The 10,031-nt window shown below is 41.0% G+C and overlaps 1 protein-coding gene across 1 annotated transcript; it reads right to left on the bottom strand.

The window, feature by feature from the left end:
- Positions 1-211: 211 nt before the first annotated feature.
- On the bottom strand, positions 212-9,670 carry SPCS3 (signal peptidase complex subunit 3). Its single transcript, XM_024115790.3, has 5 exons — positions 9,361-9,670; positions 7,873-7,946; positions 5,662-5,738; positions 2,417-2,532; positions 212-1,467 (listed from the first exon to the last, which is right to left on the bottom strand). Exons 1-5 carry the CDS (start codon positions 9,501-9,503, stop codon positions 1,335-1,337), a joined length of 543 nt encoding a protein of 180 aa, XP_023971558.1. The 5' UTR covers positions 9,504-9,670; the 3' UTR covers positions 212-1,334.
- Positions 9,671-10,031: the final 361 nt, after the last annotated feature.

Genomic DNA, 10,031 nt, shown 5'->3' with positions numbered 1-10,031 from the left:
CGGCAGGCGGACGCGCAACCACTGCGCCACCAGGGAAGCCCTGGATTCTTATACTTTTAACATGAGTATAATTAATTTATGCAGAGAGTGAGTGAGATATTACCGCTATATAAATTGTTGGCAACTTGAAAATTAGTCATTTCCATACAGGATAGGAAATCTCTTCTAGGTAATAGAAAGGGCGTCCGGGGTAATAAAAAATATAATAAAAATTATATAAGTGAAATTTGACTAGTCTGTAATCGGAGGTACAGAAAAAAGGATATGCTTAAAGAATCAGATCTGAGTTCCAGGGTTAACACCCTTCCTTGCTAGCTATGTGATAACCTTGAAACAATTCCACAGACTTCTGGGTCTGTTTCTTTATCTGCAAAGGGCTAAACATTTGCACCACTTACCTCATTGAGGGTCATATACAGTAAAACCTAGGAGAGCGCTTGTAAACGGAAACGCACACCAACAAATATTGATTATTACTACCCCAATAATTTTCAAATGTGGACCTAGAAAAAAAATTAAATAATTACCACTCAGTGGCACTAGGCATGCTCACTAGGTAAACCATGCAAACATTTTCAACGTTCAATGGCAATGTTAAAAAAAAAAAAAAAAAAAAAAAAAATCACACAAAGATACAATACCAAGGAACTTTTTTAGAGAAAGCACTGAAAGACACACATTTGGTTGACTTAAGAGACTTTAAAACGATTTAGAATGATTTACAGCATATAAAGAGGTATTTAGTCTTTAGTGGAGAAAGTTGCTAGTCACCTGTCAGAAAAACAAGCATTGTGGGCATTCCTAAGACAAATGGAATAAAATTCATCACTTTTCGCTATTTTGTAAACCAGGCTTCTCACCAACAATTGTATTAATTTTTCCAGTATTCAGACATACCCTAAAAGACGTAATCGAGAATGTCTGCTTCTAAATCACATCCAATGTGAACTTGCGTAAATGCAAGGCATAAATAGAGTTCTTATAAACTCCACAGGCACCTGAAAGTTTTAACTACCCTTCGTGCTCACTTCATATTCCATAAAGAATGGAAATGCAGGGAATACTTCAGATATAAATATTTCACAAATCCTTCTCATGTGGCTGTCTTATTCTTATAGTACTCCACTCTGATGGCCTTTGTTTGTTTTTGTTTGGAAAATTAAGCAGTACATTAACCTTTCCCTTCAAATATGCCTTTTGATGTTCATTCTTACACCAAAAAAAAAAAAAAAAAAAAAAGTTAACAACCCAAAACAAATAAAGATGCAAGGGAAGAGATAAACAAGATACAATTCATTAGGTATAAAAATATGCTGTTTCAAATTCAGAATAATTTAATAACTCTTCGTTATTTCATATGTATCTGGAAATGGGACAGATACATGTCCTGATCCTGTCACAAGAGGTAGAATTCCAGCATTTGGTACAACGTTCCAAGATAGGGTTAAAGTGACATTCCTGTTTCCCCTATAAAAAGATATAATAAACAGATGTCAGCAGAAACATTTGTAGTTCAATAAAAACGTTTTAATTCAAGCACTGAGGTATCAAACACTTTATTTTTAACCAGCTATTCCTAATTGGAATTCTAATCTACACACAAGTTTTTCTCAAGTCGTCTGAAATCCAAGATGATGCTGGAAAACACCAGCATTCTCGCTGCAGGTCTCCCATAATGACCTACCTAAAGTCACTGACAGTCACAGTTATTCGAGCCATCAACAAAAATGCTTAAATGAGTAAAACACAGAAAACAGAGAGATTTGAGCTAGAAATCAGGCGACAATGATTTGAAACCTAATTCTATCATTATCCAGACGGGCAAACCTGAATCAATCAAACTCTCGGCTGGAAACTTTTCATCTGCAAAACCAGGTTTGGTTAAAATAGCTCTCCCCTAAAATCCTTTCCAAAGTTGACCCACAGAGCTTAAGAGCTAAAACTGACCCAAAAGATCAATCGTTCTAATTCCTTCATTTTGTATAAAAGGAAACTGAGGTTCAGAGAAATTAAGTGAACCAAAACTAGAAACTTCAGTATCAACTCCTAGACCAACAGGCGGCTTCCTCGTTCAGGTTCCCAGGCGGGCTCCTCTGACATCCCCGAAGGAGCCCTTTGACGACAGTCCCACTCCAGGGTCAGCAGCCCAGGCTCCCTGTACCCTTAAGGGCAGAAGCCCCAGGCCCTCCTCCAATGACCATTACAGTTCCCATAAAGCGAGAGAACCGGGCACTGTTTTAGACCTGGGTTTGCACGGTACTATTTCTACCCCATCTTCCAGTTCCCATCTGTATAAATACTTTTCTTCTCTCTCAACTTTTCTTTTTAGCTGTTTTTCTTTAAAATAAAAACACATCACATCTTTCTCTCCCCTTCATGTAACATCACACGTAAAAAACGACAAAGAATTGCTCACTTGAGACCATTTCCATCGTCAAAGAAAAAATACTTTGTCTTCATATCTTTCAACAGCAGCTTTGGATTATCACCTCTCAGAACAATCTTGTCCCACAGAACAACCTGGTTCAGAGCCTACATTAAAATAAAAATTAATCAGATAATTCAACAGATATAGCATCTCTGTCACTTCAAAAGTATGTTAAGCGAAGAATTTAATTTACATGAATGAATCCAACTTTGAGGGAACTGCTAAAATCTTAAAGCAGACAAAACGGTAACGAGTGGATAGATACAGGAGTGAAACTTCTCCTGGACAAAAGAAAGATACTTCCCTAAAGGAAATCACCCCTTTTGCCAAGGCAAATGTATTATTTAGGGCCCTCAAAGTTTAATGCAAGGTTTTAGACTTATGTGCTCTCCAGAGTGAGGCCCTAGGAGAAAGAGAAGGCACTAGCATCCCTAGAAGGGAAGCATTCTTTTAAATCTCTTTTCCCTGTAAAATGTCTGAGACCCTCTACTCTGTGGACACCGCATGGTGCCAGGGAAACCGAGAGAACTAATTCCTGTAGATCACGCTGCTAATACAGGTCACTGCTGCTAGATTATCTCAAGAAAACTTTTATATCTCCAAGGTTTTTAAATGATCAAGGAATCACTAAAGAAATGAAGCCTTTTTAGGTTTTTTTTTTCCTTTAAATTAAGAAAACATAGGCACATTATTGTTTTACTATGGCAAAATCCTAGAAGTCAGACAATTCTTTTAAGCCACTGCTTTGACATATCATAAACAAGGTTCGTTTGGAAAATTAGAGTTACGAAATGGAGAAAAAGCACGTTTGTAACCACTTCTAAATGCCAAGAAATGTGTTCTTATGAAGCCACCATCCATTAGCTTGTGAGGCCAACTGCTCAGCATTAACTAAAGAGAAATGTGGAACAGTTGATTTCTAAAAAGGGGTTCAAATCTTCACCTTAAACCCTCCAACATTAAACAGAAACATCAAGACTGAAGAACACAGAAACAAAGATATGCCAAAGTAAAATGACTTTTTATGTATAGTCATTCACCAAAGCAGTGATCTGTCAAATTCCAAACGGTATTAACTTACTAGCCACGCTGGAGTAAATCAGAGTTACGAGTCTGACTCAGGTATATCCATCACCAAGAAGGTGACATATTTATTTGGATCATTTGCTGAAACTTGTAGAATACTTGTGCTTACAGCTGTCACTCTTATCTTCAGAGCAGCTTCTTCTGTTTAAAGCTTTATTGATTCTCAAGGGCAGGGATCAAACCTTATTCAACCCAATATTCTTACTGCCCAACAAAGCATCCTCCATAAAAGATATGCTCAAAATAAACAGACAGAGAATTGGCGTGCTAATGATTCCAGTTAACTAATCGGACCAATCAACAGATAAAGTTGATTAATTTGTCATCCCTTGAAATTGAAAATACAGTTCAAATACAATACAGAAGTGGACTCATCTCTTAACTACGAATTACCTCAGGCTATGCTGATAACAAAACATAAGGGTAACTCAGGTAAAAACAACATGGAAGCACATTTTGATTCCACAGATTTCACCTTTCGGAGTTAATGCACATACCAGAATCATTCACCTTACACTTTTAGGACCTAAGATTTCTGTTTTATCAATATGTTATATAAATATTTTAACCCTTACTCTTATCTGCAACAAAAGCTCTAAATCAGACTGGACTAATAAATTTCAGTCACAAACTAATAGTTTTAATAATTTTATAATAGGTTTTAATCTAACAGTTTAATAGCTTTTAATTATAAAACTTCTCATCAACTCTAATTTATGATTTAAAAGACTACTTTAAGTGTTCAAACTGATGGGTCCTGTACAACTCAAAACGAAGTAATGTATTTCTCAATATAAATTAACTGTAGATATATGGCTTAATAAAAGACTATCAAAACAGCTCACATCATGTATTAAAAGAGGGAAAATAGAAATATTTAGATGGATTTTAAAATAATCTAAGAGACGATTCACGAATTAGTTATCTTTACAGCTTTTGATTACATATCTGGGTAACAGAGTTGTAAGCACAAGTTACAAATTTCACTGATTCAAGCATCTTGCCGTCTATCTCGAACGGCAGCTGTGGAGAGAGAATATCTTAGCTTAAAGAGGACTTAGCAGAGGAGTAATTCGACCTCCTTATTTCCTCATATACCCATAGTTCAGCAACATCCTTTTGGAGCTTCTCACTGGAAATAGCCTCCCAAGATTTTTGATAACAAATTATTTTGAACACCAACCCCAAACTATGCGTCTTTATTTACAAGTTACCTACGTGATACGCATTACTATTACCGTTAGATGTATTATTATTGATAGTGAATGTAAATGTGCATTTCTAGCCGACTATTTATTAGATCTCTTTGATTTTTTTTTTAATCCTTTAACGCGGCTGAGCAGCTCAAGAGCAGACAGGTCAGCTCGGCCGTTTTCCTGTCGCTCACACGCGTCTGGACCGTTAGCATTCTCTTCAATCTGTAATTTCTTTGAAAGAATTTTTTAACCATTTTTCCATTCGTGAGGGTTAGTTTATTTAAAACTAGATGATATAATCTACTCAATTGGGTACGCATTGCACAACTCTGCAAAATGCTGCAAGTGAATGAATAAATGTATGTTAGCAGGCCGACCTCTTGCCCTACAGAATTCCCCCTCTTCCTCCAGAGAAGGTGCGTGTTTTAGGAGGCGTGTGACCATTTGACTTAAGGACCAAGTACGAGTATCAGTGTCAGTCCATAGAGTGAGTATCAGTAAAATTTCACAACTTTTCCCTCTTAATTTTAAATTGAGAAAAACATAAATGGACTTTTGGTTTCCAGCACGGCACACGAGGAGCTTGGAAGTTGCCACTCCATCCTAACACCAAGCAAAAAGCTGAACAAACTGAAAATCTGGCAACTCTTCTTAGATCCATAAGAAAAGAAATAGTAGCTCTTAATTGTTTTCCTTATAGATCTAGGCATTACCTGGCTTGCACCCCACCTTGGGAACGACAATGCAGGGGGGCTGTAGAAGCAGACAGAAAACCAAAAAGACAGAAGCTACCAAAGGAGATAAAGTTTTCTTAGTAGAGTCACCTTTCCATGGGCTTGTGATTTTTACTAAATTACTCAGGTCAGATATTTCAAATATATAAAATTTATATTCTTTCCTAAAGAATGAGGTTTTAAATATCTACGAAAATACTTCTATACATACACTTACATTATTTTTTGTTGAATATTCGGCTGATAAATAAAGAAACAACTGCTTAACATTCCAGTCAAATATATTTTCTAGATGTATATAAGTTAAGGAATATATACATCATAAGGCAGCATACAACTTTAAAACAGATTTTAGTTATTCTTAAATTAATTATTCATAACAATACTGATACTAAAATTAAAAAAAAAAAAAAAAAAAAAAAAGGAGGGCTTCCCTGGTGGCGCAGTGGTTGAGAGAGTCCGCCTGCCGATGCAGGGGGTGCGGGTTCGTGCCCCGGTCCGGGAGGATCCCACGCGCCGCGGAGCGGCTGGGCCACGGCAGTGAGAGGCCCGCGTGCCGCAAAAAAAAAAAAAAAAAAAAAAAAAAAAAGGAGAGGAGGCCCAGAAACATACTGGGCCTCTAATCTCATAAAAATCTATAGAAGATGATACACTGTAAATCCAGCTCGTTCCAAAGTCAAAAAATATCAGTGAGATTAGCAGCATCCTGCCCTGCTCCCCTAAGCATTACTACCTGAGATACTTCGATTAATACAAACTGAACCGAGAAATACAAAATTCCGTTTTCTGTAAAATCAACCCACTAAGTCTAAAAGAAAGAGGACTTAGTATTTCAAGCACATATGATTCCAATGGAGTTCTGAGTATAACCAATCACCACGATATAACTTAACGTTAAGCAAAAGTGAACTAGGCTCAAGTATTTAAACCAAGCACGGTAAATTGTACATATTATTTTTGGACATGTGCCAGTAGAGATCAAAATGTCTCAACCCCTGAGGTGCTTTAGTAACAGTACGCAGCTGAATACCAGTCTGGTTTCATTAGTTTGCACCCGAGTGAAAAAACCTCACCAGGATTAATGACAAGACTGGTGTCGCTGAGAAATGAACTGAGTTAATGTTCGGATTTCATTAAGCATCATATGTAAATGGTTAAGTCATTTTATTATATCCGTTTATATACTAACAGCCACATGTTCATGACATTCCACTCTTAGATACGTGTATCCACTAAGAATCACTATTTTAGAATTCAGAAGTCTTAAATATCTCTTTATAAAAACAGGTACAATTTCAAGTTTTAGCAGCCATATTAAGAAAATCTAAACTACAAATGATGAAATTAAATTTCACTACAATTGCCCACATACACAGAGTTCCTACTTTCACACTAGCTCCAAACTCTCTCTCACTAGCTTAGTTCTTTTAAAGACATGAAGACTTAAAAGCAAAAGTTTAACACAGGACTTTTCTGATGGTGTACTCTATTTCCTAAAAAAGTGCCTACAGAACTAATTCCTAGTCTACTTCTAAACCTAGTAATTTATTTCTAAAAAAATCAAGTTAAAAGTCATTCCAGGCTAGTAAAGAGACATGTCAGGTAAACTCCCCAGGTAGATAATCTGCTTCCACTGTTCAGATAGTTGCTTTACACAAGTTCAGACAGTTCAATGTCCATAACCAATTTTAATCCCGGGGTCTTAAAAAGGCAGATGAGATGCCAGAAGCGGCAGGTAACAATGCTGCCAAGATAGCAATCTAAGACCCTAAGAGAAGATTAAACTAGCCCAGTGATCAGAGGTGTCAAAAGGTGGAAATTCAAAATAAAGAGAAAATATTTAAATCACCTCCATTTTAAATAACTCTTTTAATTGTTACGATTTCTCTGACTCTTATTATAAAAGTACTTATAAAAAGAACAATAATGGCAAAATGCTAATATGGTTTACCAATAATCATTTGACAATGACCTTCTGAATCAGAGCAGACGCAATTCACTTTTTCAGCATATGTTTCTCTCCGCTGTCACAAAATATGGACAGATTCTTGGGGATTGTACATGAAACGTTACATCTAGGTAGGCTGAGTAGTGGTTACATTCCGTCCTTAATCTAGATGATCTAATTTTATTTTCTTTCCTAAATACGGATTCAAACTCTCTTGTAGCTTTAGATCTATTTAATGTTTCTGTGAAGAATTTAAAGTGTGTTCGCACAATAATAACTCATCAATCTATAAATACAAGTTTTCTCAAGGTTCAACGAGGAGGTATTAACACGACTATACTGATGAAAACATAGGCATAGAAATTTCCAAGGTTTGACTGATTCAATGGATAAACATACTTACTGTCCCCCAAATCACTAAATATGTATATCATTACAATACTAGAGAAAGAACGAGGAAATATTTGCTAAAAAGGATATCAGCAGTGACATCAAATGTAATGAAGCCCAGATCACTTCTTTCTCTAGGTCCAGTGAAGTCTTCGACATTTTTTCTAGAAATAAAGATAACAGTTTCACCATCCTTCAAACATAACAGGCCACAAAACTCACAAAATTCCTTACATGTGTGAAAGACAGGGTCTAGCTGTATCCCACAAAGAAACAAGTAAAAATCAGAGAAACGTGTAAGTGTGACAATAGAAACATTCTAATCCACTATAAAAGTAGGTCTTCAGCTATTTTCATTTACCTTCAAAGAACCCCTAACAAAACCCAGGGGGAGGAAAAAAAGTGCTCAAAGAATGTGGAAATACTCGATGTCAAGTGATTTGGTAGACTGGGTAGAAGAAAATTACATTGGACTGCAAGGTGGTATGGAAACCAAGATTAAATGAACAACTACTATTCACTGAGCACGTACCATGTATGCGTCTGGGTCAGGGCCACTGTGTGTTGACAATTATCTCAATCCTCACAACAGGCCTACGAGTTGGGTATTACTTCCACTTCAGACAAAAGGAAATGAAGACCCAGGAAGGTAGGAAGCTTGCTCAAGAGTCACAGTAGCTAACAGCTGTTCAGTGTGTACCCTGAGCCAACCTCTTCTAAGCCCTCGCAGCGCACACAGCGCTCGTGATGCCCAGCCTGAGCCTACCGGAATCTAACACAGAGTACCTAACAAACATCAATGCAGAGAGGGAAAAAAAAGTGGGGAATAGCCATTAGATGACTGGCTTGTTGGTGTTTGTGACTTAGAAATAAAACTAAGGTTGAAGACGAGGGAGCATTTGTGGGACGATGGCACAGATAAGAAGGACACGAGAACCGGGGGGGGGGGGGGAAGCTACAAATCGAAGAAAGTGCCAGAGAATAAAAATTAGCATGAAAAAAAAATAGGCATTAGCGAAGAAACAATGTCATTTCAAAATTCTACTTCGGGCATTTTCGCAGATTTATTCAAGCGGCTGGCCCTTCACAAATAAAAGTAAAAGCACGCCACGCCGCCTGGGAGCGCTGGGAGGCCGACTCTTCCCCGGGCATCCGAACCTCTCCGGCCAACTTCGCAGGCGCCGCGGGTACCTTCGGCGGCGGGACGAGGGGGACGGACCCTGCGAGGGGGCTGTCCAGGGGCGAGTCGGGCCGGAAGCGCCCGGGACCCCGAGCCCCGCGCCGGCGTGGGTGCGGCCGGGCGGGCCCGCTGGGCTGGTGTGGTGCTCCCTTATTGGCCGGGCGAGGGAAGTGAGGCACAGGAAGGAAGCGGAGGCAGCGATCCGAGCAACGCTCGAAACGAACATTTAAGAGCAAGCCCGGGAAGGTGCGGCGGAGGGTGGGAGCCGAGGGAGAGCCCCCAAGGGGTCCGCCCGGGGGCGAAGGCCGCTCGGGGAGGCGGGGAGGGGAGGGGAGGGGGCCCCCGCTCCGGCCCGGCCCGGATGCCCGGCCCCGCCGCCCGACCCCGGCCGTACTCACAGCATGATCCTCGAGACGTGCAGCCGCACCGGGACGCTCCGGTCTTTGAAGGCCGTAGTGATGAAGCACCCGAAGGTGAGCGCCGCCATCACGCTCAGCGAGAAGGCGAACAGCGAGTTCGCCCGCGACAGCACCGTGTTCATCGCGGCCGACGCCCCGAAACCCGCTCCCCACGCACACCCGGGACCCCGTTCCGGCCGCGGTACACCTCCCTGCGAGCCGCGCCGCCTGCGCCGCGCGTTCCGGGGGGAGCGCGCGCTGCCGCGGCCCCGCCTCCTTTCCGGTCCCCGGACGCGAATGAGCGAGCGCGCTCCCGCCGCCTGGACACACCCACCTGCGGGCGGGACGCGCCGAACCGGAGAGCTGGACCCACGCGGGGGCCCGCCCCTCCTCGCGCGCCCTGGCGCCGCCACCAATCAGCGACCAGCAATGGAGGGGCGGGGCTTCGCCGCGGAGGGCCCGCCTCCTGGGCGCTGGCTTCCCCTCGTTCGGCCCGGGGCTCGCCCGCCATCCTTTCCCCGCCCTTACGGCAGGTGCTCTGGGGCTGCGGTTTCCTGGGTGCTTAGGATCCGTCGATTTGCACTTTAAACCGGCAGCGGGGCCAGGTAGTTTGGTTTGTGTTCTGACGTGTCGCGTTTGAAAGCAGCGCTTTAGAAAGCGCCGAGTCTTCC

The sequence above is a fragment of the Physeter macrocephalus genome, chromosome 20 (genome assembly GCF_002837175.3).
Source record: "Physeter macrocephalus isolate SW-GA chromosome 20, ASM283717v5, whole genome shotgun sequence".
In the NCBI taxonomy this organism is placed as follows: Eukaryota; Metazoa; Chordata; class Mammalia; order Artiodactyla; family Physeteridae; genus Physeter; species Physeter macrocephalus.
This window is presented reverse-complemented; position numbering and strand designations above follow the sequence as displayed.